Source organism: Ceratotherium simum, chromosome 26, assembly GCF_057802395.1.
Source record: "Ceratotherium simum simum isolate JZ-2026a chromosome 26, ASM5780239v1, whole genome shotgun sequence".
NCBI lineage: Eukaryota > Metazoa > Chordata > Mammalia > Perissodactyla > Rhinocerotidae > Ceratotherium > Ceratotherium simum.
Window position 1 is genome coordinate 44,066,965 of NC_141925.1, and position 27,712 is coordinate 44,094,676.

The following is a 27,712-nucleotide window of genomic DNA, read 5'->3' on the forward strand; positions in this document are numbered from 1 at the left end:
TTTGAGATTAGCTTTTTTTCATTTAGCATAATTCAGATGAGATTAATCCAGTTTCTTGGTATATCAATAGTTTTTTCCTTTTTATTGTTAAATAGTAAGTATTCCCTTGTATGAATATACCACCTGTTTATCCATTCACCAGTTGAGAAGACATTTAGGTTGTTTCCATGTGGCTCTCAGGAATAATGCTACTATGGACATACCTGAACAAGTTTTTGTCTGGACATATATTTTATTTTATTTTATTTATGTTTTTGGTGAGGGAGATTGGCCCTGAGCTAACATCTGTTGCTAGTCTTCCCCTTTTTGCTTGAGGAAAATTGTCCCTGAGCTAACATCTGTACCCATCTTCCCCTATTTTGTATGTGGGATGCTGCCATAGCATGGCTTGGTGAGCGGTGTGTAGGTCCATGCCTGGGATTCGAGCCCTGGGCCATCAAAGTGGAGTGCATAAACTTAACCACTATGCCACCGGGCTGTCCCCTGGACATATATTTTAATTTCTCTTGGATATATATACCTAGGAGTGGAGTTGCTGGGTCGTCATAGGGCAATTTTACATTTAACTTTTAAGAAACTGCCAAACTGTTTTCCAGAGTGGCTGTACCATTTTATGTTCCTACTAGCATCACTTTAGTGTTCAAGTTTCTCCACATCCCTGTCAGCGCTTGCTATTGTCTCTTTGGTTTTAGCCATCGTAATGGGTGTGAAGTGGTATCTCATTGTGATTTTGAATGGCATTTCCTTAGTTACTAATAATGTTGAGTATCTTTTCATATGCTTAGTGGCCATTTATGTATATTCTTTGGAGAAATGTCTATTCAGACCCTTTTCCCATGTTTTAGTTGGGTTATTTGTATTTTTATTATTGAGTTGTATGAGTTCTTTATATATGCTCGATACAAATATTTTCTCCGGTTCTCCAGGTTGTCTTTTCACTTGCTTTGTAGTGTCCTTTGAGGGACAGAAGCTTTTATTTATTTATTTATTTTTTTGGTGAGGAAGATTCACCCTGAGCTAACATCTGTGCCAGTCTTCCTCTGTTTTGTATGTGAGTCACCGCCACAGCATGGCCACCAACGAGTGGTGTATGTCTGCGCTTGGGAACTGAACCCTGGCCGCTGAAGCTCAGGGTGCCAAACTTAACCACTAGGCCATGGGGCCGGCCCCAGAAGTTTTTTGTTTTTACGAAGTCCAGTTTATTCTTTTATCACTTGTGCTTTTTGCCTTGTATCTAAGAAACTGTTGCCTAACTGAAGGCTGTGAAGATTGACATGTTTTCTTCTATAAGTTTTGTGGTTTTAGTTCTTACGTTTAGATCTATGGTCAATTTTGAGTTAATTTTCATGTATAGTACATGGTAAGGGTGTAAATTCATCTTTTTGCATGTGGATATCCAATTGCTCCAGCACAGTTTGTTGAAAAGGCAAGACTATCCTTTACCCCGAAATGGCTCTGGCATCTTGTTTAAAGTTAGTTGCCCCTGACTGTTTATTTCTGGGCTTTTTACATAGTGGATTATGTTGTGTGTGAATCAAGACAGTTTACCTCTTTGCAATCTGAATGCTTTTTGTCTTAGTCTTGTTGCTCTGGCAAGAGGGTCCAGTGCAAGGTTGAGCAGAAGTGGGGGTAGCAGACATCACCAGTGCTCCATGTTAAGGGGAAGGCATTCGGGCTGCACCATGAGGATGTTAGCTCTTAGTTTTTTGTATATGTCCTTTTTAAGATTGAGAAAGAAAAGATTTGTCATGTTTAAATTAAAATTTAGACTTTTTTGTGATCAGTGTTTTTTTCCCTGAAGTGTTCTATATTAGCCTTAATCTGCCATTTGTATTTTGTGAAGTCTTTTATTCTAGAAACTTGTTCTGAAATGTTGGGACCTGGTCTTTAAAGAATATTGCTATAGAGTATTTTATAATGCGTGGTCCAAGTGGCTGAGTTTGTATGACTTACTTTTTTTGCCATATTAACTCTCAAAGTAATTGGAAAGTTACAATTGTAATTAGACTTTCTACTTATTAAAATTTTTAACAGCTTTATTGAGATACATACAATAAACTACATGTATTTACAGTGTACAATCTGCTAAGTATACACGTGTGTACTCTGTAAAAACCATTACTACAATCAAGTTAATGAACACATCTTTCATCTCAAGTTTCCTCACACCCCTTGCTGGTTCCTCCCTTCTGCTCCTCCCTACCCAGGCAACAACTGATCTTCTTGTTCTCAGTGTAGATGTATTTGCATTTTCTAGATTTGTTTAATATAAATGGAATCATACAGTATGTGTATTCATGTGTCGTTTAGTGATGGGGTTGTGTTCTGAGAGATGTGCTGTTAGGCAGTTCCGTCATTGTGCAGACAACGTAGAGTGCACGTACGCAAACCGAGGTGGTGTAGCTCACACTCCTAGCCCACCTGGTTCTAATCTTAGGGGACTGCCATTGTATGTGCCATCTGTCATTGACTGAAATGTTGTTATGTGGCGCATGACTGTACTCTTTTTTTGTTTGTTGGGCTTCTTATTTTGAGATTTATCCATGTTATTTCCTGTATCGATAGTTCATTCTGTTTTTATTGCTGAGTAGTATTCCGTTGTACAACTTTTTACTCATTCACCTCTCCATGAAAATTTGGGTTTCCCTTTGTTGGCTGTTATAAAGAAAGCTGCTATGAATATTTGAGAGTGGGTCTTTATGTGGATGTGTATTTTCATTTCCCCTGGGTAAGTAAGTAAAATTGGAATGGCTAGATCATATGGTAGTCATGTATTTAACTTTTTAAGAAACTACCAAACTGGTTTTCGACATGATTGGTCCATTTTACATTCCCACCAGCAGTGATAAGAGTTCCAGTTGTTCTGCATCTTCATCAGCATTTAGTGGGGTCAGTATCTCTTTGTTCCAAACATAAAATCATGATTTTAAAGTATACAATTCAGTGGGTTTTAATATATTTTCAAGGTGTACAACTGTCACTGCTATCTAATTCCAGATCATTTTCATAACCCCTGAAAGAAACCCTGTACCTGTCAGCAGTCACTGTCTTCTGGTTCTTCTGAGCCAGATCTACTCTTAATAGAAATCTTTATCATCATTTATACATCAGTTGAGTCTTATTCTACATTACTAGATAAATAGTATATTGTTGTTTTTGTTTCGCTAGTAAAAATAAGAGCTTTTTTATTGAAGGGAGGATGCCGGTGAGTGAGCAGATGAAGGGGAGAACGAAGGACACTGTTTTATAAACTAATGCAGTGCTCATTCTAGTGTGACCTGGAGGTGTGAACTCCCTCCCATCCCCAGTTCATTCTCTTTTTGAGACCTTTGGAAATATTAGTCATATTTGAAATGTTGGAAAAACCTAAATCTAATTTTTCTTTTGGTACATAGGTGGTCGAGTGATGGTAACAGATGCTGAAAGGTCAATGCTATCTCCGGGTGGAAGGTAAAGCATATCTCATTGGTGCTAATAAACTTCACACTTCATCAAGTTTTAGTTTTTAGAATTTTGAGCTATTAGAGTATTAAAAAGGCCTATGTCACACATCTGGATGTTTAACATGCAGTTGAGTCATTTGGAGGCCCTGTGAAAATGCAGGTTTTGACTTGGTGGTTCTGAATGGTGGTAGTTCTTGGGTGACGCTAGTGTGATTGATCTGATGACCACACTGTGAATAGGAAGGCCTTATACTAAAGTGGAATTTGCAAGTTAATATGCTACTCGATGTTGTTTTGTTATCCTTTTTCTTCCAAAAGTTTGATTGGAATTAAAGTACTAAATTCAGTTGACAAGTCATATTTATGCAAGAAATAATAATGTAAATTTTAAAGTTGAGTGAGTTTTGCGTTCAGCTTGGTCAGGTGAGTGATTTTATACCTTGATATCCAGTACATTTGAATAGCGTGTGAGTGGCCCTCCCCAGTGCATAGCTTCATCAGGGCTTCTTTTCCTTTCAGTTGTGGCCCCATCAAAGTGAAAACTGAACCCACAGAAGATTCTGGTACGTACCAGTGCTTTTAGAATCAATTACAAAATATAAGTAAGGGAGCCTTTTCCTTAATTTAGAAGGTTATATTTTGATTTACTATTTAGTGTATTGTTTTGATGAGAAGCAGACAGAACAAAATTTATTCTAACAGTGACATTATATGTTAATGTTACCATATGTACTAAAACCCAAAAAGATGATTTGTTTGATAAAAGGTAGCTAGAAGTTCTTTGCTACATGTTTGTAGGCAAGATTTATTAATAGTTTTTTTTTCAGTTATATAGAAATGAGTGTAAAATGTCAACTAGTTCTACAATGTTTTTCATTCATTCAATGTTCTACCTTCATTTTCACAAAAACCAATATAATATCCTCTTATTCTCCCTTTTCTCTTTGCACTCCCATTTTCTACTCTCAGAGGAAACCCTTTTTAACTCTAAGCTGTTTTTGGCACTTAATTCCTTATTTTTTTTTTAAAGATTTTTATTTATTTATTTTTTTCCCCCCAAAGCCCCAGTAGATAGTTGTATGTCATAGTTGCACATCCTTCTAGTTGCTGTATGTGGGACGCGGCCTCAGCATGGCCGGAGAAGCGGTGCGTCAGTGCGCGCCCGGGATCCGAACCCGGGCCGCCAGCAGCAGAGTGCGCGCACTTAACCACTAAGCCACGGGGCCGGCCCATTAATTCCTTATTTTTAAATGTCAGGCTTATACAGCTATTTCTTGTAGATTTTTTTGGATAGCTTTATTGAGATATAATTTTATATGCCACAGAATTCACCTGTCCTAAGTGTAAAATTCAATGATGTTTAGTAAATATATAGTTTTGCAATAATCACCACATCTAATTTTAGAACATTTTCATCACCCCAAATAGAAACCCCATTTGCAGCCACTCACTCTTCCCACCATTTATCTACTTACAGGTTTTATAGTTTCATCTTACCTGTCATTTCATATAAGTGGAATCATGTAATATGTGAGGTTTTGTATTTTGCTTCTTTTGCTTTGCATCATGTTTTGAGGCCATCTTCAAAGAGAGTTGTAGCGTATAGAAGTAGTTCATATCTGAATATTATTCCATTGTATGGGTATGTTAGGTTTTCTTCTTGTTTTACCATTTGGTGGACATTTGGGTTGTTACCAGTTTTCGGCTCTTTTGAGTAACCCTGCTATGAACGTCCACGTATGTGTCTTTGCATGAAAATATGTCTTCATTTCTCTTGGGTAGAGACCTCGGAGCAAATTGCTGTTCTGTGGCAACTCTATGCCTAATTTTTTTTTTTTTTTTTTTTTTTTTTAAAGATTTTATTTATTCAGTTTTTTCCCCCCAAAGCCCCAGTAGATAGTTGTACGTCATAGGTTCACATCCTTCTAGTTGCTGTACGTGGGACTCGGCCTTGCGTTGGACGGAGAAGTGGTGCCTCGGGGCGCTCCCGGGATCCGAACCCGGGCCGCCAGCATCAGAGCGCGCGCACTTAACCGCTAAGCCACGGGGCCGGCCCAGTCTATGCCTAATTTTTAAGCAACTGACAAATTGTTTTCCAAAGTGGCTGCACCATTTTCTGTTCTTAGCAGCAGTGTATGAAGGTTTCAGTTTCTCTGTATTTTGGCCAACACTTGTTATTGTCTGTCTTTTTTTGTGTGTTTGTGAGGAAGATGAGCTCTGAGCTAACATCCATTGCCAGTCTTCCTGTTTTTGCTGAGGAAGATTGGTTCTGGGCCAACATCCGCACCCATCTTCCTCTACTTTATGTGGGATGCCGCCACAGCATGGCTTGACAAGTGGTGCTTTGGTCCGCGCCCGAGATCTGAATCTGCGAACCCCGGGTTGCCAAAGGAGAGTGCGTGAACTTAACCACTATGCCGCCGGGCCAGCCCCATTGTCTGTCTTTTTTTGCTTACAGCAATTCTAGTGGATGTGAAGTGGTATCTCATTGTGATTTTTCTTTCTTTTTTTTTTGATTTTAAATAGACGTTTTATTTTTAGAACAGTTTTAGGTTTAGAGCAAAATTGGACAGAAAGTATAGAGTGTTCCCATATACCTTCTATCCCCACACATGCACAGTCTCTCCTACTGTTAACATCTCACATCAGAGTGGTACATTTGTTAAAACAGATGAACCATTATCTCCCAAAGTCCGTAGTTTGCATTAAGGTTCAGTCTTTCACATTCTGTGGGTTTTGACAAAGTTGTAATGATATGTATCCACCATTTTGGTATCATACAGAGTAGTTGCACTGCCCTAAAAATCCTCTGTGCTCTGCCTATTTATCTGTCTCCTTTGCAACCCCTGGCCATCACTGATCTTTTTACTGTCTCCATCGTTTTGCCTTTTCCAGAACGTTATATAGTTGTAGTTTTAATTACATTTTCCTGACAGTGTTGAACATCTTTCTATGTGCTCATTAGCCATTCATATATCATTTTTGATGAAATGTCTATTTAAATCTTTAGCCAGTTTTTTAATTGGGTGGTTTTCTTTCTTCTTCTTTTTTTTTTTTTAGTTATAGAATTCTTTATATATTCTGGATACAAATCTTTTATCAGAAATAAAGAGTTGCAAATATATTTTTCTAGTCTGTGGTGTCTTTTCATTTTCTTAATGGTGTCCTTTGAAGCCTAAAAGTTTTAAATTTTCATGCAGTCCCGTTTTCCAGGTTATTCTTTTATTGCCTGTGCTTTTGGTGCTACATCTAGAAAATCTTTGCCCAACTTAAGGCATAAAGATTTTTATACTTAGGTTTTCTTCTTGAATTTTATAGTTTTAACTCTTATGTTTTGGTCTGAGATCCCATTTTGAGTTCATTTCTGTGCATGTTGTGGGGTAAGGGTCTAAATCATTTTGCGTGTGGATATCCTGTTGTCTCAGCACCATTTGTTGAAAAGAAATCCTTTCTCCATTGGATTGCCTTAGCACCATTGTCAAAAATCAATTGACCAAATTTACTTCTGCACTTTCAGTTCTATTCCATTGAACTCTAATGGCTATTCTTATGCTAGTACCATACTGTAACTCATGTAGTTTTATTTATTTATTTATTTATTTTTTGTGAGGAAGATCAGCCCTGAGCTAACATCCATGCTAATCCTCCTCTTTTTTTGCTGAGGAAGACCGGCTCTGAGCTAACATCTATTGCCAATCCTCCTTTTTTTTTACCCCCAAGCCCCAGTAGATAGTTGTATGTCATAGTTGCACATCCTTCTAGTTGCTGTATGTGGGACGCGGCCTCAGCATGGCCGGAGAAGTGGTGCGTCGGTGCGCGCCTGGGATCCGAACCCGGGCCGCCAGTAGCGGAGTACGCGCACTTAACCGCTAAGCCACGGGGCCAGCCCACTCATGTAGTTTTAAGGTTTGGTTTTATTTGTTATCTATTAACATATGGAAAATGAAGATATAATTATTTTACTACTTACTTCCAATGTTGCTTCCCTTTTCCCACTTTTACCATATAGTAAATTGATTTTTACTGTTCAAGTTCTTTCAGATCAGAGCGTGATCTTGACAGAATGTCTGCTTTCTTGCTATGTTCCATTTCTAGGGCACAAGTGTTTTTGCGCATTTGAAAAACATACAGCTCTTTCTGACTTGATTACAATTTTGTTATAATTGTTACTCTGAATTTATGGTAAGAGTCAGAATGAAAGCACCTTAATCTTTTAAAAATATGTAATTTTAAAAGATAATTTTATTATTACTAGGGATATATTTTATAATTAGCCTTGGTAGTTAGCATGGAAAAAGTGGATATTTATAGTATTTTCTTATTAAAGGCATATATGAACTATTTCTCTTGAGCATAGTCTGTAGGTGGAATCCAGAAATTTCAGTTGGATCAAATGCAGTTTCATATCATTGCAAATGGTGACATCTCAGTTTTGACCTCTTGCAGAGGATGTGAGTCAAGTGATAGTTGTGTTATATCTGAATTCTCACTGTTCCAAGGTCTATGATTTTGGGGCTTTTATTGTGCTCTCAAATTAGTTCAAAAATTATCTTATGCAGTGAATTTCAGGTTTAAGATTCATCTTAGGGACACAAGGATGATTTTATTAGTGAAATCTCTTAATTCACTTTCTCATGTCATTGAACTAATTAGAAACAATATGTCATCTGGTTAGATCATGAAAAGGCAGCAGAAATGCATAACATGATTGGTTGGAATATTATAAACAACTGTAAATGCCAGCCCATCATTATGTTTAATAGTCAGCCACAAAAAGCACTCCTCATCAAAGAAGCATATTTTCACCAGTTTCTTACCAGAGTTCTAGATGTACAAACCATACAAATATGAGGTGTAAGTAAGTAGAAAATGGAGGGCACTATTAACTTTTACAGGTGATTTGATTGTGTTTATAGAACACCAAAGAGAATAGACGAGAAAACTACTGAAAACAAAACATCTGTAATCTGATTTTACTTGAGGAAGTGTTAAAAATCCCAGATACAGTAAAAGTTTAGGTTAAAAGCACTTGAAAAAAATATAATAACCCTTTGAATGCTTTCTAAGGAACTAATTTTTTTTTTTTTTTTTTTTTTTTGTGAGGAGATCAGCCCTGTGCTAACATCCGCCTATCCTCCTCTTTTTTTGCTGAGGAAGACGGCCCTGGGCTAACATCTGTGCCCATCTTCCTCCACTTTATATGGGACACCGCCACAGCATGGCTTGCCAAGCAGTGCGTCGGTGCGCGCCCGGGATCCGAACCAGCGAACCCCGGGCCACCGCAGCGGAGTGCGTGCACTTAACCGCTTGCGCCACCGGGCTGGCCCCATAAGGCACTAATTTGACTAAGGAAAGATCTAAAAATTTTGAGTGGTAAGAACAGCCAAAATGTGTCAAAGGACATGTAAGACACAGGCAATGGCTATTTGCAAGACAGATGACAAAGTGTTGTTTTACAAAGGGCTAATCCAAAAGATAAATGACCAGAGATTCAAGAAATAAGAGAAAATGCTCAGTCCAGTTAATGAAATAGAAGTAAGCATCCAAGAAAGATAGGTTTTGCACCCAAAAGATTGGCAAACATTAAATTCTGCTTATACCCAGTCTCAGTAAAGGGTATAGAGAAACAGGCAGGTTTAAAGATTCTTGATGTGTGTGTAAATTGTTGCTATCTTATGGATGATACTTCAACAATATCTGCTTTAAGATGCACATGTTCTTTGACCCATTGCTGCTTTGCAAAAATGGCAGTTAAACTACAGCTCTCTCAGTGGAATTCCGTGTTGCCATTAAACACAGTAAGGCAATAGGTCTGTATCTGCTGATGTGCAAGTATCTGTAAGACAGACTGTGAGTTAGTTGGAGAAAAGTTAGATGTGGAAGAGATGAGTAATACTGTAATCCTTTCACTTTTTTACTTTAAAATGTTACATTTTGAAATTATGGCAAACTACTAGAAAACCTGCACGTATAGTGTACGAAACCTTTTTGTGTACCATTTGACAATAAGTTGCTAATACAATGCCCTGTCACTTTAACTACTTCAATGTGTAATTCGTACAACAAGGATATTGTCCCGCATTACCAGATTGCCCTCTGTCTAAAATGAGGGGATAGAATATTCCAAGTCATTGTACCCATCTCTGGGAGACTGGTTTACCCTCCAGTCGTGAGCTATATTAATTACTCTCCTCTAGATGCACTCCCAAGCTATTTGAATATTCTCTTATCTAAAGGCTACATGGTAAAGGAAACCTCCAACAAAACTTTTGTAAAATACAATGCTAAGGAGATGAGAGAACAGTAGTATATGTAAATACATAATATTTGCAGAAATAAGAGAAGAAAGAAGAAGGAAGAAGGAAGGAAGAAAATATGCACAGTGTCCATATTTCTGCAACTTGTAAAAAATTCATACTTCCCTAATTCGTTACCCCTTATATTGTGTTTGCTTTGCCTTCGGCCCAGGACCTTAGCTGGTAAGGTTCGTTACCTGCTTGAGGTGAGCCAAACCCTCGTTCCTGAAGGGTCTCAATCCCTAGTGGATCTGCTGTTTTCGTTTACTTTTCCATTAACTTTTACTGACAAACATGGACATAATAAAGAGAGCCTGCAGGATCCCAGGGATTCCAGAGAGGTTCCCTGCCACCATCCTGTGGCAGCAAACCAATTTCCCATTGGTAGTAGCAGCCCATAGAGTAACCCCCTTCTTTGCTTGTCGCTTCAGGGGTAACTGTCCTTTAGTATATCCAGCTTTCTCTCTTTTTGAACTATTTCTTCAGTTGAAAATATTCTCTACAAAGCATCTCAAGTCACATAGCACCAGCTCAGTATTAAGATCCTCATAGGACTCGTATGATTCTGGTCAGTATCTTAGTCTGAAATGGCACGTACACCCCTCCATTGTTCATTTCTTAAACTTGTCTGAGAGTATTATCTACTCCTGGGATTGGGGACAAGAGAGAGAATAGGACCTGCAGCTGTGTGGTGAAATCAGTGTCTCATTTCTAGAAGCCCCTGCTGTCTAACCCCATCAGTCTGCCCAGCCAAGGGCTCTCTGAACAATATTTGAGGAATATATCTTCATTAAGAATTTATTAAACATTTTATTTCTTTCCTGAAATTTTTAATTGAAGTATAATGTAAAGTATGCAAAGTATAAGCATTATATAGCTCAATAAATAAAAAGTTTACACACCTCTGTAACATAACACTCATATCAAGATACAGAATGTTAAACACCTCAAGATGGCCGTCTCCTTCCCCCTCTCATTACTTTTCTCCCAAAGTCAACCACTTGCTTGAAAGTTTTTTTCTTTTAACCAGAAGCATGTGCATTTTATTTTTTCTTCAGCTTTATTGAGGTATAATTGACATTGCTTGAGTTTTAAAAACAGATTTCTTATTCCTGATTTCGAACTTTTTATGTGTGGAATTATACAACATGCTCGCTTTTGTATCTGGCCATAAAGGTCCACTGCAAATATCTATCCTAATTGTGGGCATAGCATTATGCAAAAGGGTATGCTTGATACTCTTCTTAGTAACAGGATATATTGGGAGAAACAAGTCAATGTATCTCATTAAAATGGTTAAAAATTATGCCATCTTTACTCTGGAATATTGAGTCATTAAAACTGATGTTTACAGGTGAAAGTATTTTTAATACTGAGTGAAAATAGTGTGTCACTAATTTTCTTCAATTCCAAAGATAAGAACTTGTCAGGGAAAAAAGTTAGCATTAAATAATCCCAGAATATTAGTAGTGGTTAAAACTGTCAAGGTTGGATTTTAGGTGATTTTTGTCCCTCTGTTACCTTGCAAACTTTTGTCCTTTCAAAGCCCTATAAAATATATATACCTTACTCTGCCTTATTAGGAGGGCAGAGGGATTTCCCTACACCATCTAACTGAATGCCCTAAAGTGTAATTAAATGATTTCATTTGCTTTTACAGGTATTTCCCTGGAAATGGCAGCTGTAACAGTAAAGGAAGAATCAGAAGACCCTGATTACTATCAATATAATATTCAAGGTAATAACATTCAGGGTAATACTATTTAATACAATTTTTTTCCTAAAGTTTTGGTGGTTAAAATTAAAATTTGTTTACCAGTTGCTTGAACTCCTTAAATACTGTTTTATTGATTGGTCCTTGATTGGCATGTATACTTATAATTTATGATTGGAATAAGATAGATTTCAAAAATAAGGGAATAAAATACTCTACAGGGGAAATGTAAAATAGCCATTAATATTCTTTCAAGGACAAGCAAAAGTTGTGGCACAATTTAGAATTCAATTCCGCTGTCTAGTGTTATTTGCAAGGCGTGAGGGTCTTCTGAACCTTTAATAGCTCTATTTGTGCAACAGAAGTCACTGTGTAAGCACTATCATTATCTTAAAACTCTATAGAAGGTAAGACGTTAATAAATTCTAGCTGTTATTTATCATTTTGTTCCATTTCTTTTTGTTTGAGTGTTAGGAAGGAATTAAAATTTCACAATGCAGTTTGCTTTTATGCATCAGTGGGTTTTAGTTTAGAAGGATGTTTTCTTATTTTATAGTAAGTTTAATTTTTATAAATGCATAAAGTACATTAAAACATTTGAAGTATAAAATCTGATTTGTTTTATGTGTATACCTATAAAACCATCTTCACTGCAGTCAAGATAATGAAATGTCCATAACCCCCAAGTTTCCTTGTGTCCGTTTATAATTCACTGCCCTCCCGAACCAACCACTGATCTGTTTTCTATCGTTTTAGAATAGTTTTCATTTTTAAGAAATTTATATAAATGGAATCATCATGAAATATGTACTGTTTTCTTGGGGTGGGGTGCTGTGACTTCTTTCATTCCATGTAATTGTTTTGAGATTCATCCATAGTGTTGTCTCTGTCAGTAGCTAATTCCATTTTATTTATGAGTATTATTTCATTGTATGGCTATACCAAAATTTGTTTATCCCTTTGTCTATTGATGGACATTTTGGTTGTTTCCAGTTTGGGGCTATTAAAAATAAAGCTGCTATGAACGTTTGAATGTAAGTTTTTGTGTGGAAGTATGCCTTCATTTCTCTTGAGTAGATTCCTAGAAATGGAGTAGCTGGGACATATGGTAGGTATTTAACTTTTTAAGAAACTGCCAAACTGTTTTCCATAGTGCTTGTACTTATTTTACATTTACGTCAGCAGTGTACCATAGTTCTGGCTGCTCCACATCCTTGTCAACATTTGTATGGTTGCCTTTGTTCTTTTTAGCCACGTTAGTGGCTGATTTATGATACCTTATTTTGGTTTTAATTGTATTTGTGTACTAGGTTTAGTTCATTTAACAAGATAAGCCTTTGTCAGTTCCGGAACATTATAAAAGTTATGAATAAATTTATTCTGGTTATAATCGTATGAATATATGTATACATAAATTAAACCAAGTCATCGTGAATTTCGTGAATTTTATCTGTCAGTTTTGAACATTTTATTGCTTGTGACGTTAGTAATCACATGGCTGAAAGGTTGAGATATTTCTGAGGATTTTTAATTAAAAAATTAAAATTTTGGAAAATATTTAGCCTTTATTGCAGTCGTTGGTACCTTACTAATATATGTACATAAATTTAATAAGTACTGTTTAATAATAAAAGACTCTTTTTTACACAGATTGTTTGATTTTTAAGATAAAATGACTGCCTTTGCTATTGTCTTTTTAACATTGCTGTTACATTATCAGCCATGATTACAGAAGCATTTTTGTCCCCTTTTGAGGTTGGGAGTGTGATTTAAGGTGATGCCTGAGTAGTAAGAGTTGGAAATTGGATGTTTGTAGAGGGGAAGATTGCCTGAAATGATAATGTCTTAAGTGTAGTTGAAGAAGGTGGGAGCTAGACCGTTCATTTTGTATCTATCAAGTTGAGAAATACAGTCACTGCAATTTGGACATTTTTCTTAATTGACAGTTCTTTGTATAATCTGAGTAAAAGTCCTTTGTGATGTGATTTCTAAATAGTTTAATTTGATAAAGTCCAATTTGTTGATTTTTTTTTTTTTCCCCTTGTGTTGATTGTGCTTAAGTATCATAGCTAAGAAATCTTAGCCTGGCCCAACATCGCAAAGATTTTCTTCTGTTTCATAAAATTTTTGTATTTTACATTTAGATCTGTGATTGATCTAGACCTAATTTTTATATGGTGTGCAAGATACTGAGTTCAAACTTAGGCATATGGATATCCAGTTTTTCCGGCGCCGTTTGATGAAAAGTCTGTTCCTTTTCCTTCATATCTCTGTCAATTTCTTGAGTATATAGTTAAGTCTTGAGAGTCCTCCAAAATTATTATTTTTTTTTCAAAATTATTTTGCCTATTTTAGCTCCTTTTTCATATAAATTTTAAAAATCAGCCTGTTAATTTACTTTAAAAACTCCGTGAGGCTTTTGATGGAGATTGTGCTGAATCTATAGACTAACTTGGGTTGAATATCTCACTATTGAATCTTCTGATTCATGTGCATGGTATATATGTGTATCTTATTTAGCTCTTCCTTGATTTATTTCATCAGTGCTTTGTTGTCACCATACGGGTTTTATAAGATTTATGTCCAAGTGTTTAATGTTTTTTGGTGTTACTATAATGGTACTGTTTTACATTTCAGCTTCCAGCTATTTATTGCTAATATATAGAACTTCAACTGATTTCTACATACTGACCTTGTAGCTTGTGACCTAGTTAAAATTCACTTACTGGTTCTAGCAACTTTTTGGTAAAAACTTGAGATTTTCTAAGTAGGCAATGTTATTTCTTCCCTTTGTTTTTCTTGTGTTAATTGCACTGGCTGGGACCTGTAGTGTTACATTGAATAGGAGTAGTGAGCACAGACATTCCTCCCTTGTTCACAGCTTTAGAAGGAAATCTTCCAGTATGATAGCTGTGGGGTTTTTGTAGATGCCCTTCATCAGATTGGGGAAGTTTCCTTGTGTTCTGAGTTTGCTAAGAGTTTTTATGGTGATTGGATGTTGAATTTGTGAAAGGTCTTTTCTGTGTCTATTGGGGTGATTATATGGTTTTTTTGTTGTAGTCTGTTAAAATAGTGATTGACATTAACTTTCAAATGTTGAGCCAGCCAAGTGTTCCCGGGATAGTAAACCCCGCTTGGTGATGATGCACTGTTCTTTTTATAAGTTGTTGAATGTTCTTATGAGATACTGGTCAGGAATTTTCTTTTCTCGTAAATGTCTTTATTTGGTTTTGGTAATTCTAGACTAAATGAATTGAGAAATAATGTATTGGAGGAGTTTTTTTGTAGAATTGGCATTATTGTGTCCTTAAATGTTTGGTAAAATTTGCCAACGAAGCCACCTGGCCTTGAGGTTTCTCTAATGAAAAGTTTTTTTTCTTGTCATTAACTTTTTGTTTTTTTTAATTGATGTTTTAATAGTTTATAACATTGTGAAATTTTGGGTTGTACATTTTTGTTTGTCCATCACCATATACGTGTCTCCCTTCACCCCTTGTGCCCACCCCCTACCCCCATTGCCCCTGGTAACCACAGTACAGTTTTCTCGGTCCATGTGTTGGTTTATCTTCCACATATGAGTGAGGTCATACAGTGTTTGTCTTTCTCTTTCTGGCTTATTTCACTTAACGTAATACCCTCCAGGCCCATCCATGTTGTTGCAAATGGGACAATTTTGTCTTTTTTTATGGCTGAGTAGTATTCCGTGGTATATATATACCACATCTTCTTTATCCAATCATCAGTCAAGGGACGCTTGTATTGCTTCCACTTCTTGGCTATGGTGAATAATGCTGCAGTGAACATAGGGGTGCATAAGCCTCTTTGGATTGTTGATTTCAGGTTTGTTGGATAGATTCCCAGTAGTGGGATAACTGGATCATAGGGTATTTCTCTTTTTAATTCTTTGAAGAATCTCCATACTGTTTTCCATAGAGGCTGTACCAGTTTGCATTCCCACCAGCTGTGTATGAGGGTTCCTGTTTCTCCACATTCTCTCCAACATTTGTTGTTTTCTGTCTTGGTGATTATAGTCCTTCTAACGGGCATGAGGTGATATTTTAGTGTTGTTTTGATTTGCATTTCCCTGATGATTAGTGATGCTGAACATCTTTTCATGTGCCTATTGGCCACCTGTTCTAATGGAAAGTTTTTTAACTTGCTCCATTTTTTTAATTTTTAAATTTCTTTTAATAGTTACAGGACTGTTCAGGTTGTATATTTCTTCTTGATTGAACTTTGGCAGTTTGTGTCTTTTAAGGAATTTGTATACTTTGTCTTAAGTTTTCTTTCTTTTTCTAAATTTTAATATTTGCAAGGTCTATAGTGATGTTCCTCTCATTTCTAATTTTGTAATTTGTGTCTTTTTTACCCTTGATCGGTTTAGCTCGGGGTTTCTCAAGCTTGGCAATATTGACATTTTGATCGAACAGTTCATCGTTGTGGGTATCTGTCTTATGCTGTGCATTGTAGGATGTTGAGTTGCCTCCCTGGCCTCTGCCTGCTAGATGCCAGTAGCATCTCTAGTTGTGACAAAGATGCCTTCAAATGTTGCTGTAGGTCCCTTGGGGGACATTGTCACTCCCAGTGGAGAACCATTGGTCCAGCTCTAGAGCTTTCTCATTGTTTTCCCTCAAAGATTCAGCTTTTACTTTCAGTGATTTCTTTTTTTTTTTTTTTTTGATTGATTTATTTTTTCCCCCAAAGCCCCAGTAGATAGTTGTATGTCATAGCTGCACATCCTTCTAGTTGCTGTATGTGGGACACGGCCTCAGCATGGCCGGAGAAACAGTGCGTCGGTGTGCGCCCAGGATCTGAACCCGGGCCGCCAGCAAGCGGAGCGCGCGCACTTAACCGCTAAGCCACGGGGCTGGCCCGACTTTCAGTGATTTCTGCTCTAATATTTCTTTCTTTCATTTTGCTTGCTTTAATATTAATTTATTTTTATTTTATGTTTCTTAAGATGGAAGCTTAAATCATTGATTTGAGGTCTTTCCCCCCATAAGTATTTAATGACATAACCTGCCCTCTTAAAGGCTAGTTTAGCTGTACTCCATAAACTTTGATTTGTATTTATTTTCATTCAGTTCAAAACATTTTCTAATTTTTCTTGCAATTTCCTCTTTGTCTTGAGGTTTATGCAGAAGTATGTAGTTTTAATTTCCACATACTGGTTAGACTTTTCGGATATCTTTCTGTTACTGATTTTCAGTTAATTTCCATTATCGTTGGAGAACATCCTTTGTATCATTTCAGTTATTTCAACTTCGTTAAGGTTGGTTGATAGTCATTCAGATCTGCTGTATCCTTACTGATATTTCTGTCTGCTTGTTCTTTCAATCAGAAGAGTATTGAAAGGGCCCACTGCCTCTGTGGGTTTGTCTTTCTCCTTTCAGTTCTGTCAGTTGTACATCATGCTTTCTGAAGGTCTGCGGTTAGGTATGAGTTTTCTAGAAGCTCCTTCCCTGCGGCTCCTTTCCAGGCAACCCCCTTCCAGTGGTAACTCTTGTCCTGACTTGTGACAACCTAGGTTAGTTTTGCCTGTTTTTGTATTTCATGTAAATAGAATCCTTCAGTCTTTATTTTTATTTCAGGCTTCTTTTGTAAAACATATAATTTGTGAGACATATTGTTGGGTGTACTTACAGATCATTTATTTGCAGTGCTGTATTGTATTTCTAAAATGCTTTTTAAAAATGAAATGTTTAAAACCTACAGATATATGTCTGCCCAGTTTTACTGAATCTTAATAGTTTGTCGTCTCCCTTCTCCCACATGATACAACATGTTAAATATGTAATTGACACCCTTCTTTGGGCTCTCCCGAATTCTCACTTTTTCTTTATTCCTCCTGAGTTAACTGTTTACTTGAAATTGAGGGTTCTCCTTCTTGATAATGATTTTATGCTTTCACTGGATATATATTCCCGCAGAAGTGTCTGTGTATGTATATCTGTGCACATACATTTATGTGTACGATTCTCTCAGTTTCTAAGCTCGAAACAAATGATACCATGCTGTATATGTTGTTGTGTGTGTGTTCTTGTGTGTCAGTCATTTAATATGTTTTCAAGATTTATCTATGTTGTCACATGTAGATTTAATTACTATCATTGTGGTAGTTAAATTGTGTGATTATACTGTAGTTAATTTATTCATTCTTCTACATAAGGATATTTATGTTTTCTTCAAAACTTTTTGGTATTCCAAAATAGGCTTGGACATGTCTCTGTGCACGTGCCGTCTTCCTCTAAGACAGTGGTGCTCAGATGTGAGCGTGGGAACGTTTGATTTTCACAATGACCAGTGGACACTACTAACATTTTGAGTTTGAGGGTGAAGTACGCTGCCTGTCTTACGATGAGTAAAATCCAAATGTTCTGTTAAAACATGTAGCTAAGATGAAACATCATAGATAATTTGAAAATATAGTGATCTCTGAAGGTATGCTGGGCAAATATTAACCAAAAGAAATCAAGTTTAGCAATATTAATTTGAAGCCAAAAAAGAAAAAAGTAACAGGTATAAAGAGAACATCTACATAATGTATAGTAATAAGTCTCTGAGTTCATATAGCAGTCATTAATTTGTGTATACCTGACAGTGTAGCCTCAAAATAAAAGTAGAAATAAAGAATTACACACAAGTATGATAAATTTATAGATCTACAGTCATGTGGGAGATTTTAACAAATAATGAATACTTATAAATGATAAATACAGTATTTTAAGTCGACAGTTTATAAACATAAGCTAATTGATGTATATCCAGAACTCTGTACCCAGCAAATAAATGTTTATTTACAAAGCATGGATGTTTTACAAAAGTTGACTTTATACTTGTTCACAGATAGCCTCAAAAAATTTCCTGAACATAATGTAATTAGGTAAATTAGAAAATAATAAACAGGTTATTTAAAACAAATTCTATACAAGGGGAATCCTAAGAAATATACTGCATTTAAAAAAAAAATTAGAACAATATTGAGAATGTCACATAGGTGAACTTGTGAAAAAGCAGCTAAAACAGTATTTAGAAGTCAATTAATACCCTTAGCTATCATTTAATTAATTTTTTTCTGTATATTTTCACCCAGGACCACATGACTAGGAAGCAGTGAATCTGGCATTTGAATTCAGGTCTCGTTAATGCAGTATCTTGCTCTTAGTTGAGATTCCAAATATAAACAACTTTTGTATTTTCTATGAAATTGTTTTCTTCTGTGATGTGTCCTTTGCTTATAACGTGTCGTTTTGTGCCTCTTGGTGAAATTTCTCATGCATTAATAGCAAAGCCTTTCAAAAGTCTTAGGATATTTTCCAAATTATATTCAGAGATAGTGAAGTGGTTTATATTCATAGTAATGCAAGAACATGTTTTATGTTAAGTAGCCATGGAAACCACAATGTTTTATTCTTTTAAATCTTACTGTCATCCCTGAAAAGCTTGATAATACATGCAAATGTGTTGTCAGAATCTATAGCATTTTGTGAAGGTTTAATTAACCCAAAATACTTTATATGTTAATAATTGGAGAGAACTATGTTGAGTTATTAAAAAATGCTTATGGATCTGCAGGAAAGGAATTCTGAATTAATAACTTAGTTTGTCTTGTTTCTACTTCAATGGAGATTCAAGCTTATTGATAGTTTAATTATATGATTTTAGAGATTCTAAGAAAAGGAAAGGTATAACAATTTGATTCTGCATTTTTCTTCAGTATCACAAAAGATTAAGCAAATATTTGTCAAGGAAGGAACAAATACACCTTGTAAGATAAACCTGCACTTAGTCTGTGTGAAGTAGAAGTTGTAGTGTGCTGTTACGAACCTTTTACTGTTTTAAAAACCCCATCTCCACCATTTTAGACGTATCATTCCCATTCAGTCTGTGTCTAGCCATTTTCACAATTTCCTTTGACTGTCTATATATGAAGGTATCTGAGTACACTTTTTCCATTCACTAAGACCATGAATTGACACCACTCATTTTGTTAGTCATTTTTTTTTAATTTTGCCTTTTCTGTTCATGAAAAGGCTCTATTATTCCATATCTCTCACCCAAATTTGTTTACTAAAGTGACCCAAAATATATTTTTGGGATTACTTTTGAAGTTTTATCTTTGTATTCCAAAGCAGGCCCTTCTGAAACTGATGATGTTGATGACAAACTCCCCCTTTCGAAGTCTTTGCAAGGTATAACTTTTTCACTTCCATTTTCCCACATACTGTTCTTATTTAATGTTTCTTTATATTGGACAGACTGTGTTTTAGTGTTTATATCTATGTAATTTTCTAAATGGAAAAGGAAAAAGAAATGTATTGGCCTTATTTTTTTTAAACATATAAATGAACTTCACAAGCAAAAATTTTTCAAAACCAATTTTCCCTTTTGTGAATCTAGTAATGAATCTCGAAATGGGTACATGACACACTTTCATATTTAAGGTAAAGTACACATTTATACCTTATATCAGAATAGTCAGAAGTAAGGTTTTTATTGTATAGTTAATAATGTAAATATCGATAAGGTCATGTTGATACTTAGTTTTTTAGAAAGATTGTAAAATATCACTTGTCAATCCCTAAGTTTATTAATTGTATACCTTTTTGGGAATTTTTATCTAGTGTTCCCTAACTTGATGATCATAGGCTTTTGTGATGTCTTTTAACTTCTGTCTATTCTGGCTTTGAATGCGTAAGATTTATTTTCTTCAGCTTTACTTATAATATAAATGTAATTGCTTATTTCAGATTTTAAAAGAACGAAAAGGACACATAGAATCGTTGTTTACACAGACTCTTGTAATATTATGAAAGGTGGAACAACCACCTTAACTATTGTTATTCTTTACCCAACCTTTTCTTTTTATGTATTGACTTCTCCATTATCTCTTAGTCCTTTGACCTCACGTCTTTGTTTTCTTTGACGTTAGAGTCAAAGAACCTAATGCTCCATAAATTCAAATGTTAAAGTTTAAAAAGGGGGGAAGAGACTGTGTGTTGAGAAAGTTTATTTGAAAAGTTAATTAAAGAGTAATTCGTGGCTGTAGATTTATAGATTTACCTGGTGTTTTGAGCTCAGGTGAGTTTTTATAATATGAAGTAAGTGGAAGAAAATCCCAAGGTATTGTGACATCATAAAGCTAGACATTGAAAACCAAAAATATTTGACCTTAGCATGGCATTTTAAATTCAAAGGTGCTAGACACTTAATTAACAGTTTTTTGAAACTGTAATCAGTGCTCTTTAAAAATCAAGATAAAATATATTTAAAACCTGTATCTAGGGGTTGTACCTTTAGTAGAGCTTCTGAATTTAGTTATCAGTGGATGACAACACAGATTCGATTTTGCTTCCCCTCCCCCTATGTGGCTCATAGGTAACATATTTTATTTATGTATGAAGGCAGTGATTTTCAGTCTTTTCCGTGTTAGTAGCTGAGACATTTAAGGACAGAGGATGAATATTCTGGGGCAGTTTGGGCACTTAATCCTAAGTGGCTCTCTCATATTTTAGGTTATTTCTTTCCTATTTATGGGTAAACTTCTGATCTGGTAGGATGAGCCTGTTTTCCTTGTGACTGCCTAACCTGATACATTGCTTTATGTTCCAGTTTGTAGAAGCAGGCAGATTATATTACCTGAATTAAAATGCTTTTGAGACTAAAGGTAGTATCTTAAGTTTTAACTTACGAGTTTTCTTTAAGTACAACTTTGATTAAATAATGGGGATTGAGTTTCCATAGCTTCCACCGTAGTAAAAATGGAAAGCAGGAAACATTTCACAGCAAAACCTGAACTTGTTTATCTAGACTTAATAGAGTCTGTGAGCAAAGAAAGAATTTACTGATTTGTGTTTTTGTGTGTGCGTCATTGACAGATGAGCATGGTACTTTGAAACATAATCGTTCTCTTTCTCAAATTCCAACATCTATCAGTAATTGTGTAGTTACAGTGACTAATATTAAATCCCCAAACCTACTTAGGTTTACTCTATATGCTTACATTTTCAAATAATTTTTTGAGTTTTCATATAGAAGTGTTATGTGCTTTTCTGAATTAGATCACTTTGTTTGAATTAACTGCTAAGGAGTTAAAAGAATCAGTTTGTATATGTTGTGTTATATAAGTCTTAAATTGTGTGTATTGTTACCTAGTTTCTCTTCTTTCAATGTAAGTTTTTATTGGTTTATTATATATGGTTTATTTTCCTTTTAGGAAGCCGTCATTCTTCAGAGGGCAATGAAGGAACAGAAATGGAAGTACCAGCAGAAGGTTAGAAATAAAGGGATTTTTTTGGGGCTGGCCCCATGGCTTAGTGGTTAAGTGTGCGTGCTCTGCTGCTGGCGCCCTGGGTTCGGATCCCAGGCGCTCACCGACGCACCGCTTCTCTGGCCATGCTGAGGCTGCGTCCCACATACAGCAACTAGAAGGATGTGCAGCTATGACATACAACTATCTACTGGGGCTTTGGGGGGAAAAAATAAATAAATAAAATTATTTAAAAAAGAAAAAGGATTTTTATTTTGCTGTATTTTATATGTTTGCTCTGTATTAAAGAGAATATTATCCTTAAAACATCTTATTTAGAAATTAAAAGATGATTGTTTTGGTATGCCTTCTTAGCCAACAGGTCTTTTTTTTTAGTCCTAAGATGTAATATACCTCTTTTACTGTACTGAATAATAAAGCATATGGGGATGAGAACTTAAGTGGTAAGTAAAACTCTTCATGATGCAAAATGCTGCCTTTTTTGCTGCCCTTTTTTTGCCCCTGGTCATCTTGTGTCATATTAAAAATCTTTTAAGAAAGTTTGCTTTCAGTATTTTAGAATTAAAATTATTGCTGGCTCTGTTCATATTTCATTTTAAAACATACTATTTAATGGTACCAGTTTTGTTATTCTTTCCTGGTAGATTTGTTTGCTTGTTGTTTTTTTAGGTTTTATTGAGGTCATAATAGTTTATAACGTTGTGAAATTTCAGTGTACATTATTTGTCAGTGGTACCAATTTTTAAAGTGGGATTAATATATTCTGCATAAGATTAATAAAAGAGAGATTTCCTCTCTGCTTTTTTTTTGGGAAGGAAGATCAGCCCTGAGCTAACATCCCTGCCAATCCTCCTATTTTTTTTTCCCTTTTTCCCCCCAAAGCCCCAGTAGATAGTTGTATGTCATAGTTGCACATCCCTCTAGTTGCTGTATGTGGGACGCGGCCTCAGCATGGCTGGACAAGTGGTGCATCGGTGCGCGCCCGGGATCTGAACCCGGGCCGCCAGCAGTGGAGCGCACGCACTTAACCGCTAAGCCACGGGGCCGGCCCCCTCTGCTTATTTTTATACCCACAACTACCCCATGAACTACTTGGTCTGTTTATCAACCATCTTCCTTTAATTTTAGGATTGAGTGAACATTTAACTGTGGTACAGCTTTTTTAGTAACTGGACTCTGGAGTTAAACTGTTATTGTGCACAATGGCTTCCTATTTCTAAGTGGTTTATGTAGTTCCAAAAGAATTTTTGTAGATTTCTCCCGAGGAAAATGACTGGTGTCGTGACTGAATCTTGTTTTAAAATTATTTTTTTTCTCATAAACTGGTCATGTTGTGTCTTATTTTTCTAGAATAAGAAGGGAGTCTATTCTGTAACTTTTTAGTCCTTATATTTGCTGTTTTACTTTATTATTTTTTTTAAATCATTAATTTGATCTTTTACTCTCTTTGAGTCGAGGGAGTTCTTAAAAGTCCCTGCAATGTTGGCTGATCTTTCCCAATTCAATTTTAGAATTAGGGTTTCTAACTGGGTGCAGCAATATTGAGATGCTCATTTTAAAGAATGTTTTACATTTCTTTTTGAGATCTTTTTATAGAAGATTGTGTGGGTGAATTTTTTAATGTTTTATTGTGTGGAGGTAATGAGGTGTTTCCTCTGTAAGAAAATCCTGTTTTGCATAGGCACTACTTCCAACAATGAGATACCTGTATACAAGATACATGGTACCAGGGCTCATTAGGCAATATGAATTGCTTCACAGTTTGCAATTTTATTAGTAGATATTAGGCTTTGAAATACTTTATTTTTGAGGAGCTTTTTATTGTTATATTGCAGTGTTAATAGAGTTGAATTGAACCTGGGTTCTGGTCTTTATTCCTTTACTAACAAGTAAACATAATCTTTGGCAAATCAATTAATCTCTCAACCTTTGCAAATGAAAAGAGAGTTGACAAAGACTCTCTAGCTGAGCTTCTAGCACTAACATTCTGATGTACATTTGTTTTGTGTAGTAACACAAATATTAATAAAATATTTAATTTTTTTAAGTATATTGCATATAAAGTTAGGGGATTCAGTCCTGTATGCGTTTTTTGCAGTCATTGTCTTGATAATGAAGGTCCCCGTTGCAAAAAATTGATTGTGGTTTTATTTAACAATATAAACCACTCTGAGGATTTCTGGAAGGAGAGAGGAAATAGTAAAATAATAGAAAGCTTTTGTTTTTATCCTAGCATTTTTTAGTTACAGCAGGAAAAGAATTGTGACTTCATTATAATCATAGTTGTCTAAAAATACAAGATTTTTGAGTCCGTTGATGCAGGTAACTTGGTATTATCTAATAGTTTCCAGACTTTTTCTACGTTTTGTTTTCTCTTATCCCTATTTATAATTAAAAGGGTCAGATATTTTAATTTAATGAATATGAGATGGATTAAAATGCCAATAAAATTTTATCATAGGCTTCTTTTGGAGTATCAAATCAGTAAAATGTTGGAACATATAGAAAGTGCTTTGTAATGAATGTCATTCTAGAATTTTATTTTTTTCAAGATTCTACTCAGCATGTCCCTTCAGAAACAAGTGAGGACCCTGAAGTTGAGGTGACTATTGAAGGTTAGTTATCAAAGCCTTGATTCCAAAAGTTTACTTCTGGTCATAAACATATTTGTCACATTCACATTGCTAAGTATGCATTTCGTTCATTTTTAAAGGAAACCTGTGAAAAAAACTGAAGCATATATGTGTATGTGTGACCAAAGCAGCCCCCTTCCCAGCAGCACACCCAGTGATTGGGGAGTTTTAGACGACAAAAGTAAGCCGTGAAAATGAGCAGTAGACCAAGCTATACTTTCTATCATTGGGAATAGAGAATAAAAAACAAAAGCTATGACCAGACTGGATGCACACAAAGCGGATGCTGTAACCTGTTAATGGGTTGTGATAGAAGAGATCTGATTACTACTGGAAGCCCTGCTACTGTCTAAGTAAAGCAGAGGAAAAAGCGTTGATAGTTTAGTCAAATTTTAACGCCAGTTTTCCCCCTAAAATACTATTATTAGAGCTGACATATAATCTGTCTTTAAAAACTGTTTTGAAGCAGTAGCTACAAATATATTCTAAACTAATGTCTTTAGCTAAAGTTGCTTTAAACTTAGTTTTTTCTTTGAAGATAATGCATGAATGCAGGTGAGCCAGTTTGTCTGAATTATTTAAAAATTCAGCTAATTATTAACACTCATGTTTCATATTTCATTAAATGCATATTGAAAATTTTTTTCCTTTTAATGTCTCACAATATTCCTATAAATTTTTTCCCTCAAAGTAGTCCTTTCCTAAGGTAAAATATTGAAACAAGAAATTACACTGTGTAAAGTTTTGTTTACCTCTGCCCTGCTCCAAAGTTCCTATACTCAAGGGTAGATGTCAGTTTATTGTATATACATCTAAAAATAATTTGGTCTATATATACACATGTATATATATTTAGTTTTGCAAAAATACATAGATATTTTCAGCATACCAACATTATAACGAACATTTAAAATACGTACGTATCACATTTCCCGTAGATTTCTTTTTTTCCCCGTAACCACACATCTTTGTACTTCATTATTATTATTTTTTTTAACTGCTGCATAACCTTTCTTGGTTTGGTATCTCTCTCTCTTTCTTTTTCTTTTTTAATAACCTGTCTCCTACTGGTGTCCAGCTGGTGGTTATTTGTAGTGTTCGGCTGCTTCAAACTACTCAAAACGTTTGTCTTCATTGCTTCTAAAATTAAGTTGATTAAATTCTCCACCTAATATGAGAAGTTTTGTCATACTTCATGTGTTAATATCTCAATTAATTTAATATGCATATTTCTTTTGTCATGAATATAATTTTACTAACCTAAAAGCAGTTTTGAATTGTTTATAGTCTAGCATTAAATAACTGAATTTAATTGCTTTTTAGTTGGAAACCTCATTAACTGTCAGAGAAGAAAATCTTAAGAGTGTATAAATATTCTAAACATTCAGAAGTTTCTTCTTTCTACAGAGATAAGAAAAATAGATGATTATTAAAATTATTAGGATAAAAGTTTTATATAGGACTAATAACCAAATCAATGTATCAAATCTTAAAGCAGATAAAGGCTGTATTAAAATTGTTTAGAAAGTAAATACTTGCTTTTATAGCATATGACCTGTAGAGAGATGTTAAGATAATTATGAAATAAATGGCTCATAAACCTAAACATGTTAGTCTTTTCAATTTTACCTCTCTGGAGGGAACGATAAATCCCGTTTCTTTTAAACTAAGACCTAGTGCCGGAAGCTTGATTTATCATCCAAATTTGTCAACCAGTAGTAGAATTTTGCTATATAGGCTTCTTCTTTATGTTCAGAAGACCTGTGAAATACCAGGTCTCTGTAAAGTAATTACCTCATAGGGTAGCGTTTCCCATGGCTTATATGTTCACGAGCAAACTGTATATCAACCTTAATTAAATTGCTAGTTACTTTTTACTCATACATTAAGGAAGGTAAAATGTAAATCTGTGATATTAACAGGGAAGGTCAAATGAGAATTTACGTGCATGTCTGTTTGATAAGTATATTATATTTTTTTCTGGAAAGATAATTGCAAAGTGGTAAAAGTTAGTTACGTATCTGTAGTTAGAAAATTAAGTTTTGGTATTTTTCTTAGAAAAAATACACGGGCATTAAAATAGTGATTTGTGTGTGTGTGTGTAAGTGATCTGAAAAAGATCCCTAATGTAATATGTTTAGTGAAAAAAAATCCCTGCCTTTTCTGAACAAGGCAAGTTTAAAAGGAAAAGTATGTCTAGAGAATGATGTTAGTTTGTGTAGGAAAATTCTTGTGCTTGGAAGAAAATAAGATAATCCTGCTTCCCTGGGCCTGACTTACTGTCTCCTGTTGTATCTTTCTGCATTTCCCAAATAGTTTATAGAAAAGAAAAAAAAAGGAACTTTGTCATCAAGTACGTTTGTCAGATTTTCCACAGTACCATAACGTCAGTATCTTTATTTGAAATTGTGTGGAGTTAGGAAGGCGCTAATTGGCATTGCTGCAGACGTGTTATCTCTGCAGGATAGTGTTCCTTACCCATTGCCTTCCTTACCTATTGCCGGCAGGGTGCTCTGAGGTGTGTGCTTCCATTTGAGGTGATCCATTTGTGTTTGAAGTCAGAGAAACACGTTTGTAACTTGGGTGACTTAGGTTTGGGAAATAGCCCTTGGAATAATATGACTGTGGATGCCTTAACTTCATAAACATCGTGATTGCGCTTTTGGATAAAATCAGACTGCTGTCAGGTCTTTGATATGTGATATGTGCAGAGAAAATCTTAACTTAGAGTTGTTTGAGGTCTAGCTGTCATGGGTGTGCTAATAACGGAAAGCTTTTTGCCTTAACAGAAGTCTTATTTTAGGGCATTATTTCCCAAACCTGAGCCATTCACAAATGTCATTCTGCCGTAGCCTAACTGCCTGTTCATTACTTAAGTTTTTTCTTTAAATTGATTCATTTAAAAATTAATTTTGTTGTCTTAAGTAAAACTGTCTTTGAAATTTTTAATTTTATTTCTTTCTCATATACATTGAAATACAGACATAACTTTTTGGACACAGGAATGCAGTTGTACATGTAGTGCACATCTGGTACATGGACTGTAGTTAGGATCGTGCTGTTCTAGAGCTTCAGTAGTTTGGTTACCTGTCATCCTCTGGTGGTATCAGTTTTTGTGAAATCCATGCCTAGGGCCTTGGTATCTATTTGGCTGCTACACTTGATTAAAGACTGCACTGTTCAAATGTTCATTTAGTCATTCTGCATACCAGGCCCCTTGTGTGTGCCGGGACTGTATTAGGTGCTAACGATTTAGGAGTGAACAAGATAAGATAGGCAAGTCCATTAGAGGTTTTTGAACAGAGGAGCCGTAGGTTCAGTTCTTCACTCTGAAGAAACAAGGCTGAGGAGGGCAG

At 35.4% G+C, this 27,712-nt stretch overlaps 1 protein-coding gene across 9 annotated transcripts in view; it reads left to right on the top strand.

Moving 5' to 3' along the window:
- Positions 1-27,712, top strand: part of GTF2I (general transcription factor IIi) — a 123,434-nt gene that overhangs the window by 33,526 nt on the left and 62,196 nt on the right. For 4 of the 9 annotated variants that reach the window (XM_087417779.1, XM_004442101.3, XM_087417778.1 and 1 more), the window contains 6 exons: positions 3,396-3,450; positions 3,963-4,006; positions 11,400-11,477; positions 19,586-19,645; positions 21,670-21,726; positions 24,276-24,338. In XM_087417779.1, the coding sequence (XP_087273905.1) occupies positions 3,396-3,450; positions 3,963-4,006; positions 11,400-11,477; positions 19,586-19,645; positions 21,670-21,726; positions 24,276-24,338 (357 nt within the window). The remainder of the gene's footprint in view (positions 1-3,395; positions 3,451-3,962; positions 4,007-11,399; positions 11,478-19,585; positions 19,646-21,669; positions 21,727-24,275; positions 24,339-27,712) is intronic. The other 5 variants (XM_087417777.1, XM_087417781.1, XM_087417782.1 and 2 more) reach the window with 5 other exon arrangements.